The sequence below is a fragment of the Rhineura floridana genome, chromosome 20 (assembly GCF_030035675.1).
Source record: "Rhineura floridana isolate rRhiFlo1 chromosome 20, rRhiFlo1.hap2, whole genome shotgun sequence".
NCBI lineage: Eukaryota > Metazoa > Chordata > Lepidosauria > Squamata > Rhineuridae > Rhineura > Rhineura floridana.
This window is the reverse complement of record NC_084499.1, coordinates 16,590,213-16,612,793: the sequence shown is the minus strand read 5'-3', so window position 1 is coordinate 16,612,793 and position 22,581 is coordinate 16,590,213. Positions and strand designations below refer to the sequence as shown.

At 47.5% G+C, this 22,581-nt stretch overlaps 1 protein-coding gene and 1 pseudogene across 2 annotated transcripts in view; one reads left to right on the top strand and one right to left on the bottom strand.

The window, feature by feature from the left end:
* Positions 1 to 8,333: 8,333 nt before the first annotated feature.
* LOC133374084 (5S ribosomal RNA) lies at positions 8,334 to 8,452 on the bottom strand (annotated as a pseudogene).
* A 2,775-nt stretch (positions 8,453 to 11,227) lies between these two features.
* NSMF (NMDA receptor synaptonuclear signaling and neuronal migration factor) overlaps positions 11,228 to 22,581 on the top strand; it is a 49,884-nt gene continuing 38,530 nt past the window's right edge. Inside the window, exon 1 of one of the 2 annotated variants that reach the window (XM_061603889.1) lies at positions 11,228 to 11,473. In XM_061603889.1, the coding sequence (XP_061459873.1) occupies positions 11,403 to 11,473 (71 nt within the window). In that variant the 5' untranslated portion in view covers positions 11,228 to 11,402. The remainder of the gene's footprint in view (positions 11,474 to 22,581) is intronic. The other variant, XM_061603887.1, reaches the window with a different exon arrangement.

Genomic DNA, 22,581 nt, shown 5'->3' with positions numbered 1-22,581 from the left:
GTCGCATTCCAGGGGATATTCTCTTGCACAAGCTCTGTAGAAAGGAGCACAAGCTGCTTGAGAAAGTAGGAAACTCCCTTATTCTGTGTCAGACTCTTGATCTGTCTACTGACCAGCAGCTGCTCTCCAGCTTTTTAGGCAGGGAGCCTCTCTCAGCCCTACCTGCAAGTGCCACCAGGGATTGTATCTGGGCACTTCTGCATGCAAAGCAAGTGCTCTGCTACTGAGCTGCAAGCACACGGCTCCTGTCCGTTGGGATGACATAGGAGAAACATCAGAGAGGGCTATGTCCCATCATCATTAGTGCAAATGAATGGAGAGGGACTCTTTTTTGCAGGGGGGGGGGGCACAGGCACCAAAATGTCCTGGGCCAGCCCTTTGCAGAAGGACAGCCTTCTAATCTATTCATATTTCTATTCCACCTTCAAAGACTTCAAGACACTGTACATGGTTCTTTCCCCATCCCCACAGCCATCCTGGGAGATAAGCTAGTTCTGAGTGAAGGTGACTGGCCCAAAACTGCCCAGTGAGTATTGTAGCTGAGCAGGAAATTGAACTTGCCTTTCCCCAGTTTAAATCCAGTGCTCTAACTTCCACATCACACTGACCCCCTTTCCTTTTGAGGCTGCGGGGCAGGGGAGTTCCTTGAGTTTCCCGTGGCAGTCCGCTGCCCAAGAGACGTGCTTCTCTATGTGGTGGTCATTGTGAACCAGATGACAGTAGACTCGTATCCAGCTGGGGCTTCAGCGCAAAGATATATTTTACATATAACCAGCCTTCATCCCCGCTTAATGTAAGATACAGCATGGTATAGAGAGAGAAGCACATAAAGTGGAACCGCAGCAGCAAATGAAGACAACACAGGCAAATACAAATGTCTTCCTGGTGCTAAAATGTTCAACAGGTCTTGCTGCCTGATCAGCCCCCTTTGGGAGGAAATTCATACCATTATAATAGAGTTGGAAGGGGCCTATAAGGCCATCGAGTCCAACCCCCTGCTCAATGCAGGAACCCAGCTTAAAGCAGACCCGACAGGTGGCTGTCCAGTTGCCTCTTGGACATCTCCAGTGGTGGAGAGCCCACCACCTCCCTCGGTCATTGGTTCCATTATACTGCTCTAACAGTTAGGAAATTTTTCCAGATGTTCAGCTGAAATCTGTCTTCCTGTAACTTGAACCCATTATTCTGTGTCCTGCATTCTGGGACAGTCAAGAAGACATCCTGGCCCTCTTCTGTGTGGCAACCTTTCATGTACTTGGAGAGTGCTGTCATATCTCCCCTAACTCTTCTCAAGACTAACCATGCCCAGTTCTTCCGGTCTCTCCTCATAGGGCTTTGTTTTCAGTCCCCTGATCATCCTTGTTGCCCTCCTCTGAACCTGTTCCAGTTTGTCTGCATCCTTCTCAAACGGCTGTGTCCAGTACTGGATGCAGTACTCAAGATGAGGCCTAACCAGTGCCCAACAGAGGGGAACAAAAATGCCACTGGATTTGGAAACTATACTTCTGTTAATGCAGCCTAAAATAGCATCTGCCTTTATTTGCAGCCACATCGCACTGTTGGCTCAATCAGGTTGTGATCAACAACAATCCCAAGCTCCTTCTCGCATGTAGTATTGCTGAGCCAAGTATCCCCAATTTTATAACTGTGCATTTGGTTTCTTTTTCCTAGGTGTAGAACTTTGCATTTATCCCTGTTCAATTTAATTCTGTTTTCTGCCCAATGCTCCAGACTATCAAGATCCCTTTGAATTTTGCTTCTGCAGGGTACCAGCCAGCTCGCCCTGGTGGGAAGTTTTTCTACCCTCAGATACAGCCAATGGAAGCACAAGCAAAATCTATCCATGTTCTGAGACTTTCTGCGAGGCAACGACAGCGTCCCAGTTCCTCCATCTGTTTCTTGGAGGGTGGGGGGAAATGTCACATTTGAATTCCATCTCCCCATTGCCTACACACTGATCATCTCTGAAGTACCATACTCTCTGTGAAAACGCACCACGCACCATCTTCCCAGCGGCATGATTTCGACATTTGAAGACGTCCAGTTTCGGCTTCACATAACCCTTTTTTTTGTTCTGTCATTCCACTCGTCGACCAGGAAGATTAGATTCTCTCCAGCAATAAAGCAGCACGGAAGTGCCAATACGGACATGGTAGCGAGTACATTTTTTATACCACCATTCTGTCAAGGCACTCAACGGCAGTTTACAATTTAAAATATTCATTGCATATATGGTACAGAATATTCTTGGACCGATTTCAAGAGTGGATGGTGCAAGCTCCTTGGCCTGTGCTTAACTTCTTTAGGCCTGCAAAATAAATCAGTTTTTTTTTTGCAACAGCTGTAGTATCCGCTGTGCATGCAGAAGGTTCATTCCCCAGGAACTCTAGGTAGGGCTGGGAGAGAACTGGGGAATCATGTCACCCCATATGTGCCCACTTGACCACTTTGATCTGTGCAAATGGCACTGTTACAAGCGCCACATAATATTCGTTCCAAACTTGTAAGAAGTTCTTTTGGTGTGGCAGCACCTACACTTTGGAACTCCTTGCCTATTGACATCAGGCAGGTGCCTTCATTGTATTCTTTTCAATACAATGAATACCTGCTTAAAACATTTTTGTTTAGGCAAGCCTGTCCAGACAGGTAGATGTTGATGTCTTTCAATCTCTTTTTAGTTTACTGCTGATTTTAATTATCTTTTAAATATTTCTAATTCCTTGTTTTTATTGATAATTTTGATATTTCTTATAAACCGCTTAGGTTTTGTTACAATCAAGTGGTATATAAATTCTGATAAATGTTGAAATGCTCAAAACAAATGATCGGTTCTGAACTTCATCTCTCATTGCACAGGTCCCTCCAAAAGTTAAGAGCAAATAGGGTGCAGGTGTATTTATTTTAATTTCCAGTAGGACACTCAGTACAGCAGATGTAGAGAACCTGCAGATGTTGCTGAACTACAACTCCCATCATCCCTGGCCATTGCCAGTGCATGCTTGCAGGGGCTGATGGGAGTTGTAGTCCAGAAACTCCTGGAGGGCCAAAGCGTCCCCACACCTGGTCTAGTCACTGCCTAGATGGAGGACATTCTGGGCACCCTCTGCACTCCATTTTGAATTCTTATCAAAAACAGATGGGATAGAAATATAACACAAAATTTTAAAAAGAAAAATCTGAATCAAGTTCCCCCAAATTCTGAGCCAAAGGAAAGGAGAAATGTTGCAATTTGTCAATTGCACAACCTGTGAACTTGCTTATCATCATGCCTTCTATTTCCGACGCTCGGGGTGAGTGCCACTGGGTATTTAGCCAAAATGGCACCATCCACACACGAGAGGGAGGCATAGAGGCAGGCATGAAATGTGCAGAAATGCAAAGAATCTTTAGATGGGGGAGGAGACATAAAGGAGGGGAACCGCCAGTGAGGACTGAGCATCCTCATTGGCCACAGAATGTTGACTGACTCGTGGGGCGGGAGAGGGGAATGGAATGGAGTGCCCTGGATCCTGAACAGCAGCACTTCACATTTTGTTGCAGTCCCTGCTAGCTTTATATAATTCTGTTTCTGGAAAGGATTGAGGAGTGATACAAGACACTGCAAACCTCCAGCCTCAGCCACTGGAAATCCTGTTGGCCACTTCATGAGGTTTCACCAGGCTTTGTGGCTTTAATCCCATCTTCATGAGGACCAGAAACTTGTTTAAATTTAAACATATACCCAAACACACTTTCTTTTCAGGATACTAATATGGTCCCTCGCCGCTTTTAGCTTATATAGTCTAGAGCATGGGCAGCTCATGTGGTGCCCGCCATATGTTTTGGGCTATAGCTGCCATCGTCCCTGACGCTGACCATTGGTCATGCCAGCTGGGGCTGATGGGAGCTGTAGTCCAGAAACACCTGAAGGGCTGCTAGTTGCCCACCCCTGCCTAAAATAATGAATTTACCCCATTATTTGAACTTATTTAGCAATCCTCTTCTACCATTTCTAATAACCAAACGTGTCAATGTGAAGTATTCCAATTTTTTTATTAATGTTTAACCACCTTCAGCTTGTTGATTTCTTTCTGTTGCCTCCGAGGTTATGCAATTAATTTTTGCTGCAGTCATTGCATTTTAAAATGATTTCCGCGTCCTCTTGTCTTAATATATCCTTGAGGAGATCCATCAAAACAGCACTGGCATCGAGTACCCATTATCTCCTCTTAATTTCATTGGGAGTTTTCTTAATGTTGCTGGCAATTAAAGTCAGCTTTGCTAGGGCTATGCAACGTCCCCTTTCCTTTTCTTTCAGGCTACGCGAGTCTGGTCTGAGCTGCAGCTAGACCAAAGCAGAGTGAGCCTCCCAAGATTAAGAAAATAAAATAGGATTTGCTAAACCTGAGCTGAGTTGCTAAACCTCAAAAGACCCGAAAGGCATAAAACGGCTTCCTCTAGCTGTGTTAATCCCTATGGCAGAGACGGGACGTTTTTCAGCCCAAGAGCCACATTCCCTTCTGAGCAGCCTTCTGGGGGTGCAAATAGGCAGGGCAATGAATATGTATTTTATTTTTGTACAGGAAGTTAATTTCTACACATACTCACATACTCCTCCAGACAAGCAAGAGGCATGATCAAAGTTCAGGGGTGCACTCTAGGCAGGCCCCTGGGCCTGAGATGCTTTATCCCTGTGCTACACCAAAGCACAGTGCCTCTTTCAAGCTTAACATAGCTGCAAGCAATATCTACAGAGCCTTCGTTTATTTATTAAATTTATATCCCACTTTTCCTCCAAGGAGCAAGGTGACCTATGTGGTTTTCCTCCCTCTCCATTTTATTTATTCATTATTTAATTTATATCCCGCCCTTCCTCCCAGCAGGAGCCCAGGGCGGCAAACAAAGCACTAAAAACAATTTAAAACATCATAAAAACATCTTAAAATACATTAAAACAAAACAGAGTTAAAAACATTTTTTAAAAACCCACAACAACCCTGCAAGGTAGGTTAGGATGAGAGACAGGCCCAAGATCACCCAGTGAGCTTCATGGCTGAGTTGGGATTCAAACCTGGGTTCCATGGTGTATCTTAGACACTCTTATTCCTTAGGAGTATATAAGGGGCACCTATTCTTTAGGGGCACCTAGGGGGTGTGGTTGGGGAGGAGCTGTGAACTGGTGAGAGTCCTGAGGGCTGGATTCAGCCCCCAGCCCTGAGTTTTCCCCTTCTCCCCCTCTACAGAGACAGTTCTGTTGAAGGTATAACTTTGCCTTTCCATTCCCATCCCAGGTTGCAAAGGGCTTGCATTGCCTCCTCCTACCTCTAATCCTCTGAAGTGCTGTGATGGATATCATTAATGGTTCTGTTGGCTGCTCGCCCCAGGAGAGCAGAAGCTGAGCTTGGAAACAGTGGAAGGGGGTGAGCAAAAAGAAATATAGGGAACTTCAGACAAGAGAAGGGTTTGGTCCTCTGCCAGCCTACACTCCTTCTTGCTAAGTTTAGAGGGCAGGATGTTTAGGTTCCTGGCCAGGAGAAACATCAAACGGTAGGGTTGCCAACTGACCAGGAGTGCAGTCTGCTCATTGCGCCCTGCCTTCAGCACCAGCTCAAGGGGCAAAAATCAGAGCCAGGAGCATGTTGCATCTCAGATGTTTATGCATTGGGCAGCTGTTCAAGGCATGATAGCAGAGGAAGGTTGAAAAGTTGGCAACCGGAAGTGGCTGGTGCCCATTGGGACTGGTGGGGCAGAAGGCAGGGAACCCAACAGTAGGTGGAGCGAGAGCCAATGGCAGCCGAGACAACTATGGTCCACACCATGCATTTAAAGCACATAACTGTACCCAAGAATCATGGGACTTGTAGTTTGTTAAGGGTGCTGGGAATTTGTGGCTCTGTGAGGGGGAAACCACAGTTCCCAGGATTCTTTGGGGGAAGTCATGTGCTTTAAATGTCCATTGGCTACGTGTTAAATGTATTGTATGGTTCTGTTAAGTTTGTCTAGGGTTGTCTAGATTGCCTAGCTGCCCAGTCAACAGAGTTCAGATTCCATGAGGCTGTGCCCATAAGCCACAGATTCCATCATGCTCCACCAATGAGCTGCCATCCTCCACTGACTCTACCCATGACTTGCACCGGCTCTGCCTGCATTGGCTCCACCCCCTGGCCCCGCCCACTGAGGGAAGTATTTTTGAAATCAGCAACCAGCACTCATGAACCCTCTGGCTGCCCTCCTCACCTCTCTCTGTACAACATCGATGTTCCTCCCCACCTCAAGATCTCCCCCCCTCAACCCACCCACAAATCACAATGTGCAAAATAAACAGACACCCATTTTCCTGATTGGCATAATTTCCCCCCAAATTATGTTATTTGGATGTTTGTTGATGAGCGGGTTTTGAGCACAGCTACATCTCGGCCCCTGATTGATTGATTGGGCGCCTCGCTGGTAATGGAGAACATCAGCCTGTTCCGCGGGTTGGAGGCGGGATGCATTTGTGCATCTGAAACTTTGGCTGCAGCTGGCAGGCTATTGCGTCTGTACCAAGCATGGTCTCTGAAGGTACATAGCTAACCAGGTTGGGATCTGGTGGGTGCCTGCATGGGAAGACAGCTTAGGAACCCTTTGTGATGCCATCTTGGATTCCAGGGCTGGTGCAGGTATAAATATGCGCCAGGAAAAATGTATACTCCCCTCTTACGTTGATGGGGTTCTAGCTGGGCTTGGGACTGGCAGCCAGCCAAGTTGAGCACTGGCTGAGGGCCCAAAAGGCTTGGAAGCGTTCAGAGTTTTCATATATATCTCCAAACATTTCTTGTTCTTTGTGATTCCTGTGCAGAGGTTTCTATCCATGTGTATCAGATAACATAAGAAGTTGTCTTATACCAGGGGTGAGAAATTGCATCTAGATAGGACCAGTTCCCCCCAACCCTCAAGGACCACCAACCCTCAAGGACCACCAATCCTCAAGTGGTCACCATGACATCAGGTGAAAAAAATTCCTTTGCCTGCATGGTTTGAAATCAGCAAATTGGCGGCTGCCAATCAAATCAAACTATGCAGGCAAAGGAAGTGTTTCTCTGTGGGGCTTGCTAACTGGTGCCGATATCAAGCCCTGCTTTGTGCAGACATCTGGGAACTCCAGAGTGCAGCCAAGCTCTGCAGGGCTTGCTCTCAGTGCTGATCAACACTGATTGTTCCTTTGCGGATATATCTTTGTCTACCCCACACCTGACATATGATATCAGGTGTTGGATAGGTGGGCGTGGTTTGGGAAGAAATGGCCTCACAGATCAAATTAGGACCCTATGAGCCCTAAGAAGCATGGGAAACCCATTTATTTCTGTTTCTCATTCTTCCAACCTTAAGATCAGTTCTCCACCTTTCCACAAAACTTTGCAACATTTTTTTTTAAAAGCCATCATGAAAATTCATCAACATCTTAGTGAAGCTATTCGTATGAGACTGTTAATGATTGTTTGATAGTTTCCAAACCAACTGAGACTTGGTACTTTGTAATTTTTTAACAAGATTATTTCACTTATTTATATATATATTATAATAATAGATAATATTATTACAACCTCATTTTTATTAAAAATGAGGTTGTAATAATATTATCTGTTTTTATCTGATGATTCAATGTTCCATTGACTGTAATAAAAATTGATTTGATAGTGAGGATTTCACCTAATGGATACATTTTTGTATGCACCTTTGCTTAATATACACATTTATGCAAAGCAATTTCCCATAATATAATGAACTTTTTTTCCACAAATAGATGCATTTCTGTGCACACTTTAATTCATAGAAGTGCGACTTTCAAAGGATGGCTGTGTTATGTTTCATATATTGTTTCGGAAACTCAGAATTAGGTAGGTTTGCCCTTAAACTGAACTGAATTTCTCCCCCCTCTAGCAAGAACACAACACAGTGGAACACAATATTGTGAGACAATACCTAAAGCAAAGACTCTGGAATGTTCTGTGTCTTTAGTCATGATTGATCTGCTTTCTGGCCCCTCGATGACCTTTGCGGCTCTTGGTCGAATTGTTTCTAACACTTCCGGCTCCTTCCATCGTTCCTGATGTGGAAACTGTCCTGTTTTACTGTCTGATATCCCTGCAAGGTAGCCTCTGCTGGGGACCCTCTGACAGTGGCTGGTGTCATAATGGGGCCGTAATGGGGCCTGAATTACTGCTAATTTGCGGCAGAGGAGAAAATTACACGAGGGAAGCATGCTGGCCGGCCGGCCACAGTTCTCGGATGCCTAGCCAATTATGGACTTCATTTTATATAATGGTGGCCCTATGAAGAGGTATTCAGAGGGGGTTTACCACTGACTTCCTCTAAGCCTACGGCACCCGGTATTTCCAGGTGGTCTCCCATCCAAGTGCTAACCAGGCCTGACCCTGCTTAGCTTCCCAGATCAGATGAGATCGGGCATGTTCAAGGCAGTATGGCCGTAATAATAATAATAATAATAATAATAATAATAAAAGTGTCTCCTCTGTTAGAACTTCAAACAGAATAATTTTCCAAGAAGTTCTGGTCTGGGGAAAAGCAGGGGGGATGGAGTTTCTGTGTGCAATAGCTCAGAAACCAGTGTTTGTTTTTAAAATCCTGAATTGATCATCTCGTAGGAAAGCAAAGGTAGGTGTATTTGCTTTTATTTCAGTCTTTGGAGGAAGGAAGGCTCCAGGTCTCATCTCCTCCAGCTGACTTGGACACCTCCCATAGGAGATTTTATTTAGTTTTGATGCACATCCAAGATATTTCCACTGTAAAACATTAAAAGTCTAAAAATGCAGCTTGTGAAAGGGAGGCCTGCATGTGTTGCACACGTAGGGCATGCGGGCGCTCTTCTCAGGCAATTCTGATGGCATCATGTGCTGCTCCCTGGAATAACCCATTTGTCAACCTGCTTATTTATTTATGACATTGATATGGTAGTAAGATTAGGAAGAGAGCGGGCAGGAGGTGACGGTTCTTGGAGTCAGAAGCAATGTTGAGGAAGGGACTGACTTACTGGACTTGGCATTACAGGAGTGTTGGTGTTGGATTATGACCTGGGAGACCAGGATTCGAATCCCCACAGAGCCATGAAGCTCCCCTGGGTGACCTTGGGCCAGTCACTGCCTCTCAGCCTCAGAGGAAGGCAATGCTAAGCCCCCTCTGAATGCCACTTACCATGAAAACCCCATTCATAGGGTCGCCATAAGTCGGAACCGACCAGCCCACTTCCCCTGGAAGACCAGCCTCCGTAGCTTTGGCTGAGCAAATCTGGAGGAACACTCACGACATGGGGCATCTGGAGGACACTCTGTTGCGAGGCTTTGCACGCAAGGGGTCCTTGAGGAGCACAAGTCTTCAAGATGCTGGTGCCCAAAAGGCTCCTTGGAGGAAAAAAAACAAGGCGATGATAATTTCAGCTGTGCGAGGACATGCGGCATGCACACAGCTGAATGGAGGCGGGGGCATAATTTATTTTTGCATAAGAATAAATTCGAGAGGCTTTCACCTCTGCAGGAGCAGCCTAACGTTGACCCCCGGTTGCCGTTGAAAGGCCTAGTCCTCATGGGGGTCATACTGCTGTGCTAGGGGTGTCCTAATTCAAGGAGCACATGAGGGCTCATGCGAAGCGATTATGCTTCTCTTGATCCACCCAAAACCGCTCTTTGCATGTGGAAAAACAAGAGGCACAACCCAGGAGGAGGTTAAGGGAAGGTCCCCTTTAGGATATTAGTTGCAAGCCTGTCTTCAGCACCATACAGCAACTCTAGACCAGCATTGACCCCCCTGCCCTCCAATGCCAGGCAGCTGGGTCTGCAAGCCACCACCACCCCGTTCCAATTTCCCACAGTCCCCTGGAGTAGAGATGGGCAAATGTGTCAATTTTGGCTTCTCCCGGCTTCCCATTTTTCCAATCTTCAGTTCAGCTCTCCTAATTTCGGCTAGTAGTGTAGTGGCAAGTTCACAAGTGCAGGGTCTCTTCATGTTCATCACAGCCTTGTTCATGCCTTCTCCCACAACAACAGACATCCCTACGAGCCAATAAGCATGAAAGGAGTGTTAGCTACTGAGAAGAGTCTTCTCAGTGGCTGACTCACCTCCTTTCCCTCTGATTGGCTACAATCCACAGGAAAGGACAAAACTATGTTGTAAGACTCTTCTCAGTGGCTAACGCACTCCCCTTTCATGCTGATTGGCTTGCAGGATATAGGAGACATAGCAACCCCCCTGGGCTCCTGCCCCCCCTCAAAAGCAAAAGCTCTAAGACCCCCTGATACCCTGGACTGCTGCACCCCTGATTTTGGCAGCAATTTGCAATTTTTTAAAATGTTTAAATCCCCCTGGAAATCCATCAGCATTTTAGAGTGAATTTCTCCTATTGTTCACATTCTGTATGCAATTGAGCTCGACATATACACGTTTTGGCATGGCATATAGTGCACTTTCGTAGGTTCATTTCAGGAATACATGCACTTGCTTGAAAGGCTGGTTGACCATAATAAACGATTGATTGATTGATTGATTGATTGAGAGGTGGTCAGAAAGGGCATGTGGTCGTGGAGGCCCTGCCTTGGGTGGTGCATGTGTCAAGAGTCCCCTGAAGTCTAACGTACTGAGTCAGGCCACTGGTCCTTCCAGCTCAGTATTGTCTACCCTGACTGGCAGAGGCTCTCCAGGATTTCCTACAGGGCGTCTCTCCCAGCCCTACCTGGAGATACGGGGATAGGACCTAGGGCCTTCTGCATGCCAGGCAGATGTTCTGCCACTGAGCTAAGGCCCTCGCCCAACGACCCCGGCAAGGATGGAGATTCGACGTTGAGCAAACGTCGGTGCGCTCTCCGATTGCACGGGCACCGCCCGTCCCCACATCCTCTTCGTTGCCTCCCGTCGAGGCGCGGGTGAGTTTGTGAAGCGAGGATAAAAATGACAAGGCACTCTGCACTCCCGCAGAGGCCCTCACTCCGCGCCCCGATGACGACAAGGCACTGTGTGCTTCCCCAGAGGCCCTCACTCCGCGCCCCCGGTCCCGCGCCCCAAACTTCGGCGCGCAAGACCAGAAGCGGTGCCGGGGGTCCGAGAGCCAGTGCCCCCGTCAGCCTCCCCAAATATAGGCATGCCACCGCCCGGCCTTCCTGCGCTCCGCCCCGTCGGCTCTCTCCTGCGGCGCTCGCAGCCACAGTCAATGGGCAGCCGCCCTGCGAGCCGAGGGGCGGCCGGCAACGGCGGCTCCTCCTCCGGCTCCTCCTCCAGCGCCACTCGCGGAGTCCGCCTGGGAGGAGTAGGAGGACTGAGCACGGCCCACCGAGGCGGCAGCAGCGCCGGCGACGAGGGCAGCCTGGCCCCAGGTGGGGGGCGGCATGGGCGGTGGCGGCTCCGGGCGGTGGCGGCGATGAGCCTCGAGGAAGACGATGGGCACGGCCGTCTCCAAGCGCCGCTCGCTCCGCAACGAGGCCGTGGCGTCGGTGGCGGCCAAAGTCAGGTGAATCGGAGCCTGGGGTGGGTTTTTTGGGGGGGGGGACAAGATCGGAGTGCAAAGCAAAGGAGCAAAGCAGAAAGAAAGAAAGAGGAGCGCGCTAGGCTGGTGCGTAAAAAGGTTGTGCGTAAAAGGAGAGCCGCGGACGCATACGAGGAGGAGGCGGGGGGGATCGTCTGGTCTCCCTCTCCCTTCCCATTGTTCCGGCGACAGATCGGCGGTTAAATGGGTTTTTTTGTGTGTGGCGGGGGGTGGGTGGGTTTCTAACGTGCAAAGACGAAGGAGCAGGCGAGGCGAGTATGCCAAGGCACAGCGGGATGGACTAGTCTCCGCGTGGTGCGTGGCTGGGAATTCTTTAAAGGGAGGCATGGGGGGGTGGCTGTGCAACTACTAGACGGCAGGTTGGAGGAGGAGGAGGAGGAGGCGGTGCGGGAGGGGCGCCCAGTTAGGGATTGTGCAAGCGAGCGGGCAAGGGAGAGCTTTGTTCCAGGAGGAGCAGGGCGACGGGGTACCGTGTTCCGCGCTCGGGGTTGTGGTCAGTCTTTCATTTACGCCTGAAGCGGGGTGGGGGGAGAGGGCGACTGCGGGGAAGGAGCTGTTGCCCTCCTTCCGGCCCGATTGTGGGCTTCCAGAGCAGGTCGCCTTCTGGCCAGCCTGTGCTGGGGGCCAGTAGGGATTTCGAGGCTGCAGGACTGGAGCAATGTCCTCCTTTAATGCTCCTGCGCATGGCATGGGGGACGCCAGGATTCCTCTGCGAGGGACAGGCCTGGACAATTAGGGGAGGGGGCTCTGGAACATCTCAGCTACCTTCTCCAACCAACTCTTCTCTCCCCTGCCCCCCCAATTTGTGGGGTCAGAGATGAAGCGAAAACATCTCCCATGTGTCAAGTTCTCCCCCACTCCAGGGGCTCTCGGAGACTTTGCTTCCCCCAGTGCAGAGCCCATCCCTGGGGTGTCACGTCTCCCCAGTCTGCCAAAAGTGTGTGCTGTTGGGGGGGAGCGGCGGGGAGGTTAACACTGCTGCTGATCTCCCCACCCCCACCCCCTTTTCGTCTCCCGCCATACCAGCCAGCTAGAAGTGTTAACTATGTATTTATAGTCTGGCTCTCGCTTTGCGCCGGGTTGAAATAGCAGCTGACGTGAAGTGTGAAGCGCTTGGCACGCTGCCTGACCGTGCAGCAGGGTTTTTGGGTTTGGCCGTGTCCCAAGGAGCCCATGGCGGCTCCGGTGAACTTCCAAGCTCTGGGAATGCAGCACGGAGGCTGCGGGTAACCTGCCTGCGCAGTCGTCTCGGCAAGGAAGCGGCAGCTGTTTGACTCCTTCGCCTCTGAGCGGGTTTTGCTTCTCCTGTGCGATCCACCTGCGAGGAGATTGCCACGTGTTGACCCAGAAAAGAGGTCCTTGGCTTGGGGGGGGGACAACCATTCCACGCTCTTAGGCTTCTGTGCGCCCAGCTGCCCTTCCTGAGCTACACTGTGGCTGTCGTTTTATAGGCGGCACAAATCCAAAGAGAACTGCAAGCGCCACCGAGGGTGTTTAAAATGTAAGGGCATCTCCAGGCTGTCAGCAATTTTGTAGGAGGGATTCGAGCGCCTGCTGGTTCACTGATTTAATTTATTTTATTCATTGCATGAACGTTGGATCTTTTCCCCCAGGAGTTCAAGGTGGCATACGTGGTTCCCCTCCTCCTCATTTCATTCCTGCGACAACCCTGTGAGGTAGGTTAGGTTAGGGCTGAGAGGCAGCGACCGGCCCAAGGTCACTCAGTGAACTTCATGGCTGAGGGAGGATTCGAACCCAGGTTTCCCAGATCATAGGCCAACACTCTAACCACTGTGCCACACTGACTCTGGTTTGCACATTTGAAGTGGATTAAAGTGCTCTGTTGACCTACAGCGACAAATGCCCTGGTTTTTTTTTTAAAAGAATCGCAGAACTTTTTGCGGTTTGGAAAATGGGGGGAAAGTTGCATTGAAAAGTGTGGAAGGAACAAATGATTTAACGGGAACAGCAGTGTAGTCATCCAGGGTCTGGAGGTGCGGGATCTTAGACCTCTTACTTTTTTAGGGATCTGGGTCCCAGCAGGGTCCCTATGGCTGCAGCCAGTCGGCGTGAAAGAAGAGTGTGTTAGCCACTGAGAAGAGTCTTCTAACATGCTTCCTTGTCCTTTCCTGTTGATTGGAGCCAATCAGAGTGAAAGGAGGTGAGTTAGCTACTGAGAAGACTCTTCTCAGTAGCTAACACACTCCCCTTTCATGCTGATTGGTTCTTAGGCACATCTGTTGTTGTGGGAGAAGGCACGAACAAGGATCTCAATCTTAACCCAGCAGTAAAAAGGGGGAAGGGACGTGGCTGTGACTGTCATGAAGAGACCGTCTGCATCAGAATTTGCCACCATGCTACCAAACCAGAAGACACATCAGCGCCCTGCAAGCAAATCAGGATGAACACTCAAGAAACAGATCACCTGGCAGAGCCCTGTAGCGAACTTTACTGGAGTTATTTTTTTTTTAAGTGTGCAAGAGAAATTAGTGGTTAATTTTGTTTTGTTTTTTAAGTAACAGGATGCTGGACTAGATGGGCCACTGGCCTGATCAGGCAGGCTCTTCTTATGTTCTAAGTAGGTGAGCAAAGGAAAGGATTAGAAGTAGGAATGAAGGCCTTTTTTGAAATAGCAGGGAGAGTCCATGAAACAGGCTTCTGAGAGGAGCGGGTCGATCTTTTTGTCCTAGTGCCAGGCGTGGGGAGCCTTTGGCCCGTCAGATGTTGCTGAACTACAACAACCATCGACCCAGCCAAGTATGGCGAGTGGCCTGGAGCGATGGGTACCGTAGTGCAGCAACATCTGGAGCGCCAAGGGTTCCCCAAGCCTGCTGTAGAGGATGGATTAAACAACCTGTTATGACAGACTACAGAGCGCTGAACAAGGTGACCTTGAATTTCTGCCCATCTCTGCAATTCTAGGGTATCCTTTCTCCATTAAGCTGGGATGCATGATGTTGGCTGAAGGATGACTCCTGGCCCACTAAGAGCAGGATCCCTTATTTGTCAGCACGCTCTGAGACCACTGGTTTGCATCAAGTCCAGATTTGGGTGCAGGCTGCAGAATTTTCTGGACATTGGAAACCTTGGTTTCCATTCAGACAAGGTTTCTAGCCCTTATTGTTTTGAGTGAAGGCTTGCCAAAGGTGTTAGCAGTGCCTGCTGGAAATCTCAGAAGGAGAGGCAAGGGGGCGAAGGGTGGGTCTCCGAGCTCTTCTGCCTTCTCTTTAACAAGCAGAGGAAATCATTCCAAATTAGCGAATGATGTGGAGGTCACGGATTCTGCATCTCTGTATGACTCCTGTTTTTTTTCTGTCCACAGCGATGCTCCCACCTCCTTTTTCTGAGATTTCACGCAGCGCTGCTGACGGCTGGGCAAGCTTGCCTTCAGAACAATGAGGGCTAGAAAGCTTGTTGTTGTCGTTGTTTTTAAAGGACGCCAGCGTTCTCGGTGTTCTAAGAATGCTACGCTCTGTACCAGATTGCATGTCCTGTGTGACGTTGGGGTTGACGTATGGCACAGACTATGCACTCAGCCCTGGTTTTGATTGTGGCAGTTGTTTGGTTTTGATTATGCTGTTGGGCTTGTGACAAAACTGTGGGGGGTCAGGGAACACACGAGCACTTAAAGCCCAGACACTTTGCTTTAAGAAGAGGGAAAGCAGGGGGCTCTGGGAGGGATTTGCTGGTTTTTTGAAGTAGCATCTGTGGATCCTTCTCGCTGACAAATAGACTGCACCCATTTCCTCATTTGTGAGGGGTGTATAGTAGTGAGCTTCAATGGGGCTTATAACCCCCATAAGAAAATGAAAGAGGTCTGCAGAATCGAACCAAAAGATTGTCAAGTCTAGCTTCGTAACAGTGGCCAATCAAACGCCTCTCTGAAGTCCACAAGCAGGGCCTGAAGGCAAGTAGCCCCTCTTCCCACTGTTTGCTCCGTAGCACCTGCCCTTCAGAGGTAGACTCCCTCCCAACATGGTTAATCACTGCTGATGGTCAATAGCTCATGGGTCATAGCTCTCTTAGTTAACAGCTGCTGATAGACACGCATGCCACAAACATGTCTAATGTACTATACGATCAGACCAGAGGATCACCAAGTCTGCTTCCTGTTTCCACAGCAGCCAACTAGATACTCTGGGAAGCCCACAAGCAGGGCATTTAGGATACAGCCCTCTTCCATTGTGGTTCTCCCAGCAACTGGCATTCAGTGTTAGACTCCCTCTGAACGACAGAGGCTCCATGTTTCCTTCATGATTAAAGGTGTGCATGTCATTTTTCTAGGACGTGGCCTGAAAAGCACATGATCCGTCTTATATTTGATCATATACATGAAGGTATTCTTATGACTGTATTTTTTGATGTAAGCTGTTCTGAGCAGAATTACGAACAGGCAGGATCTAGCGCAGGATTGGCTAGGCTTCTGGGCAACCTTCCAGGGGTCACATGCCAGGGGTGGGCATGGCCAGAGGCAAAAGTGGGCAGGGCCAGGAATGTACATTTTGCAGAAGTCTTGTTTCTACACCCCCATCCCTCTCTGTCCACTATCCAAGGCATTATCAGAGCTGATGGACATGTTCCAGCCAGGCGAAAGCACTCGAGGAGTGTGCAAAGCAGGGCTTGTGAGAGGTGTGGCCTGGGGAAAAGGGGTGTGGCTTGAGGCAAATCCCGAGGGCCAGCTACAGAGGCTTGGAAGGCCGTATGCGGCCCTGAGACTCTCCATCCCTTTCTTAAGGAGACAGTCCTTATCTGTGTCCCGTTAAGATGAGGCTTTCCTTAGCCGGGGAAACAGGATCAAATTGATACCCAGGCTGGGTCCAATTTTTGGTTCCGTGTTTTTTAAGAAGGGCACCGGGACATCCTGAGGAGGTTAGCCTGGATGGTGTGAGATTTGGAGAGGAAGTTCTTTAGGAACAGTTGAAAGAAGTGGACATGCTCTCACCTAGAGAAGAGGAACTTAAGGGAAGAAATGGTAGTGATCTTCCAACATCTGAAGCGTCTGTTGCACAGGGGACGCAGCAGGCTGCTTCTCTAGGCCGGCGGACGGGGCTCAAACAAATGTTTTGTTTCTGTTCTGTTCCCTACATGGAAATGGCAGGAAAGCAGATTTTAGCTCAACATCAGCAGAAATGTCCTAGTGTTCAGAGCTGTTTGACGTCGGGATGGACGGGAGGCGGAGAGCTGTCCTTCACTGGAGGTCTTCAGGCAGAAGCTGGACAGCTGTCTGCCGGGGATGCTGTGAGTTGCAAGATGCTGAGCAGAGGGTTGGGCTGGAGGGCTGGATGACCTCTAGAGGTACCTTCCAGCTTGACAATGCTATGTGGGGACCTCTGTTGTGTGAATGAGCTCTTGTGTCTCAGTTGCCACCGGTAAGATTGCGGAGACTGAGGCTGAAAAAATGACTTGCTGGAAGGCTCTTCAGTGTGTCTTTGGCAAAGGATACTGGAAAAATATTCTTACCCCTTGTGTACCCAGCCGACCCCTGCGCTCTGCAGGTGAGGGCCTCCTGCAGATACTGTCTCATCAAGAGGTCCGTTCCGCACAACATAGGAAACAGACCTTTAGTGTGGTGGCACTGACACTTTGGAATTCCCTCCCCTTAAATATTAGACAGGCGCCATCTCTGTTATCTTTTCGGTGCCTGTTGAAGACCTTCCTCTTTCAACAAGCCTTTTAAGTAGAGACCGTATCCAAGCCTGCATCTGTGTTGGAGTTGCTTTTTAGAGGTGTTTTTTTTTTAAAGATGTTTTTAAAGATGCTTTGTTTTAGTATGTTTTTTAAAAAGTTTTGTTTTAATATGTTTTCAAGTCTTTTGCTTCTATGATGTTTTAAGAGGGTTTTTAGTGTTTTTGTTTGCTGCCCTGGGCTTCTTCTAGGAGGAAGGGCAGGATATAAATTTAAGACATAAATAAATAAAGGCAGAGGCTGAGTTTTCAGTCTTCTAAGAAGGGGCTGTTGAGCTAAGCCTCCACAGGGTGTTTGGGGCAGTGGCCGAGGGTGTGTTTGTGGTGAAATGGGCTGGCTTATTGGACAGTTGAATAACGTAGCACTAAGCTAGGAGATTGTGGTAGAATTCATACACTGTCTGGCTCCGGTGATGGAGTCTGGGGTTACTCTGCCTGTTTTCAGCTGCCCCAGGTGGCTTCAGAGGCAACGGATGACCGAATTACTCAGTCCCTAATTTATCTAATTTTCCCAGTCCTACGTTTTGTTCCCCACATTTCTGCATCAGTTTGCAAAAAATATTTTTTGTTAAAACAAAGAAACACCCTCAAGAAAATCCATCAGCGAATTTTCCCTAACAGACGCTTGTTTGCGTGGGATTTTGCCTCATACGCACATGCTTGTAAGCCCGCTTATCCCCTGATCGAATGCGTCTTTGTATATGCTGTTTTCACAGAGATGTACATATTTGTGCCCAGCTAACCCCAGCACCTGCATTTCTGCACATGGTGCTTGTGCTTGACCAGAGAAGTGCCTTGCAGCATTCAGAGAAGGGCAGATATCGAAGGGTGGCTGAATGTCACGCGCGGATTAGGTAGGTTCGCCTTTAAATGTGAACTGAAATGCAAATCCCCCCCCCCAATCCCTGCCAGAGGTAAAGCCACCTGAATCTGAGACACTCAGCTCAGAGTCTCCAGGGCGCTTTCCCGGAGCGCTTAATTTCAGTTCCAAGTGCACCTGATCAAACACTGCCCCAGATGGTTAATTAAGTTCCATGTAGCTTTCATCTCGACCACGATCTTTGTAAACAAGCAAATTGTGACACCAGGTTAGGCAGAGGATATCTCTGAATGCCGCCAGTTTGTATAGTTTGCTGTTTTGTTCTGGCTCAAACACTTTTGTTGTCTTAATATATATATATATAATTGTGACTGTTTTATCGGTTTTTCCAACTGTGTATTGTATTGCTGGGCCCTGGGATAGGGATGGAAAGAGCTGTCAATTTTGGTTCTCTTAGTTTCTTATTTTTTCAATCTTAAATTCAGTTTTCCACACTTCTGCAGCAATTTGCTATTTTTAAAAAAATCCTCATGGAAATTCTCTGCACTTTAGTGTGAATTTCTCTTACTAAACACATTTTTTGTAGGCAGTTTTGGCTAACGTACACGCAAGCAATTTCTCCTAACATAATATGTTTTTGTATGTTATTTTCACTCATATATTCATTTTATGCCCATTTCCCCCCTAATATATGCATCTGCGTAAATATTGTTTGGTTGGTGAACTGCGCTGCAAAATTCAAAAAAGTGCAAATTTTATGTTTCTCTTCTCATGTTGTTTCGGAAAGTGCAAATATTGATCGATTTGTCTTGAAATGCAAAGTGAATCGAATTTCTTTCCCATTTCTACCTTGGGACCTTAATGGTGAAGGGTGGGTGAGGCCCGCTATAGATAAATGTGATCAATAACACAAATCTCCCACTGGTAAGCTGGGCGACTTTGAAAGTTGTGGCAGTGGGTAAACGTCTCGGATTAATTTCCTGTAGGGCTGAAATGTGAGATGTCTTATGATTTTACAAACAGTGAGTCTGGTGTGCGTGTGTGAGTGTAAGTAAACCTAGGCTCCAATTTGATTGGATCACTCAGGGGAAAAAATGCTTGGATCTCCACCCCACTCAAGTGTAGGTATGTAAGATGGGGGGGGGAGGAAATAGGCAAAGCTTCACGACAATCAGATATGCTTTGAGTAGCTGCTTCTTATAGCTTTCTAGACCTCTCACGTTTCTGTGGGCCATTGAGAGCAATGATTAAAACGAACGTCTTGTAACTTTCTGCCTCATGCCAGATTTATGTCCTCCCCCCATCCTGCTTCTCCACCCGCTCTTAGATGGAGCGCCTGGAATTCTGAAAGGGTCTTCTAAAAATGATACTAGATTACTTCTCCTTTCTAAGAGCCATCAAAGACGGCTCCAACAAGTTCAGTGCTCGTGCTAATCAGCATACACGGTGATCAGCATAAACACACGAATTCCCAGGTCCCAGTTCTGAGAAATTTAGCTTCTAAATATTGTCAGCGGTGGTCAGTCAACAGAAGGAGGCAAGGGAAATACACACAGCAGAGAAATAGACACAGATGCAGTTCTTCCACTTTAGGCCTTGTTGAAGTTGGGGTTGGAGATTAATCCTGTGCTGTACTTCCTTGGGACCCAGGCCCATTGACCTAAGTAAAAATTCAGGATGTGTGACAGCTGTACATGTGAAAAGGATTTAGGGGTTTTTAGTAGAACGCGAGCGAAATGCGAGCCAGCAGTGTGACACAGCGGCTAGCAAGGCTAATGTGATTCTAGGCTGCATCAGCAGAACTATAGTCTCCGGATCGCCAGCAGTAATGGGTGCCACTCTATTCTGCTTTGGTCAGACCTCAGCTTGTGTACTGTGTCCGGTTCTGAAAACTGCAATTTTAAGAAGGCTGTCAACAAATTGGAGTGTGTCCGGAGGACGGCAAAGAAGATGATGAAGGCCGCAGAGACCAAGAGGAAAGGTTGAAAGAGCTTGGCGTGGTTAGCCTAGGGAAGAGAAGATTAAGAGCCTGTATCATTATTGTTGTTGTTGTTGTTGTTTGATTTATATCCCGCCCTTCCTCCCAGCAGGAGCCCAAATGATTGCCGTCTTCAAATATTTTCTCAGGTGGAGGAAGTTCTTTGACATACATGATGGAGCAGACTTAGTTGATCTAGCACTGTTTTTCAACCTTACGTCCCCAGATGTTGTTGGACTACAACTCCCATCATCCCCAGATAGCATGGTCAACGATCAGGAATGATGGAAGTTGTAGTTCATCAACATCTGGGGACCCAAGGTTGAAAAACACCGATCTAGAGGATAGGATTTAAATGCCAAGAAAAAGGATTTCGACTAAACATTAGGAAGAACAGCTCTTTTCTCTGGTTCAGTCGGATGGGTTTTATTCACGGAGGAGGACAAGGCTATCGGTGGCTAGGGATGGAAAGATCTGTCTGTTTCGATTCTCTCAGTGTCTCATTTTTCCAATGTTAAATTTAGTTCTCTACATCTCTATAGCGATCTGTGATTTTTTTGAAAATTCTCATAAAAATTCTCCACCATTTTAGTGTGAATTTCTCCAAATAAAAACTTTTTTGCAGGCAGTTTTGATGAAGGTACCCATTTTTGCAAGCCATTTTTCATCATTTCATGCCTTTTTGCATGTTATTTTCACTCATGTATTCATGTTTATGCACACTGTCCCCTAATATATGCATTTTTGTAAATGATGTTTAGTTGGCGAACTGCATCCCAAAATTCTAATAAATGCGAATTTCGAAGGATGGCTGTGTTTTGGTTCTCATATTGTTCCGGAAAGTGCAGATTTGAGAAATTCTGCTTGAAATGCGAACTGAATCGAAATTCTCACCAATCCCTATCAGTGGCTGCTAGCCACAATGGTTCTGTTCTAGCTCCACTGTCAGAAGCACTCTGCCTCTGAATGCCAGTTGCTGGGGATCACAGGTGGGGAGAGTTGCTGTTGTGCTCAGGTTCTGCTTGCGGGCTTCCTATTGGGGCATCTGGTCAGCCACTGTGAGAACAGGATGCTGGACGAGATCCAGTCGTGCTCTTATGTTCTTGTGGTATAAGCTGACTGACAGTAGAACAGACTTGGAAGGCAGTGGACTCTCCTTTGTTAGAGGTTTTCAGCAGAGGCTGAATGCTATAGGAGTGGATTTTCTCTACTGGGAGCGGGTTTGACTGGATGACCTTTTGGGTTCCCTTCTGACTCTTTATTTCTAAATTTGTGTAGACACAAGTGGTGTTGCCAGTGTGGTGTGAAAAGGGATAACTAAATAACAAGCCGAGTTTGTATTGCTAGACCAACTAAGCTCATTTATTAAGACGCCATACAGAAGACTCCATTTTCAGTGTGGCTCGTGAGTCATCCAGAAGTCTTCCTTGAGAGCTGAGGGACCTTCTGGAGTTATTCACTGGCTCTCATCAAAAGACGGTGTGGATGCAACTCTCAGATCGTCTCGGTAATCCTTATATCAAGCACAGTGCATATTTCATTCTGTGTTAATTCACATATTAATTTGATTTCGTCCAATTTGGGGCGGGAGGGCAGGGACAGGACATTAAAAATGGTTTACATCCATGTGGGTTTATAGGCGACTGTAGGGTGTTACATTCACATGCAGTCGGACTTCAAGCTGGGCGTTCTTATGAAAGGACTGTGACTTCTGTTTGGGAAATGGAAAATCATTTTTATGATGAATTAGCATTGATCGGGAGGACGATAGTTTTCGATGCTATTGCTGTTGGTAACTCATTAAAATAGGAGTCCATTACTCTTAAATATTCTGGCTATGTCTTATGTGTGTGTGTGTGTCCATGGATCCTTTTGGGTACTTAAACTGCTGTTGTACAGACGTAATCAACTTCTGTATGAAAATAATAGAAAAGCAAAGTAGAAGGTGCTTGTTATTGTGCAGAGTGCTCTTGTTAATATTCTAGTCAACATGACTCCCTTCAGCTGTTTTGGACTACAGTTTCCCGGGCGTTGCTTGGGAATTCTAGGAAACTGAAAAATCAGTGCAGTTTGGAAATCAGCGGTTAAAATCAGTGCAGTTTGGAAATCAGCGGTTAAAATCAGTGCAGTTTGGAAATCAGCGGTTAAAATCAGTGCAGTTTGGAAATCAGCGGTTAAAATCAGTGCAGTTTGGAAAGGTTCAGTCAGCCGTCTTGATTCAAAACAGAGTCAATGTTCCAAGAGGTTCTGGCCTGGGGAAAAGCAGAGGGGATGGAGTCAAATGGTATAAGCGGAAATCTGCTCCTTGATTTTAGGAGCCATTATACAAAAATCGTTTTTACGTTATCTTCAGAGGTGTCCAAATGCATAGTGGACAGACAACTTTCCAAAATGTATAACAAATGATGATTTTTACATTTCTATGCCACCTTTCCTCCAAGGAGCTCAAGGAGGCATACATGGTCCTCCCTCTCCCAATTTTATGACAACAACCCTATGAGATAGCTTTGGCTAGGAGACCATGACTGGCCCAAGGTCACCCGGAGAGCTATCGTGGCCGAATGGGGATTTGAACCCTGGCCACCAAGGT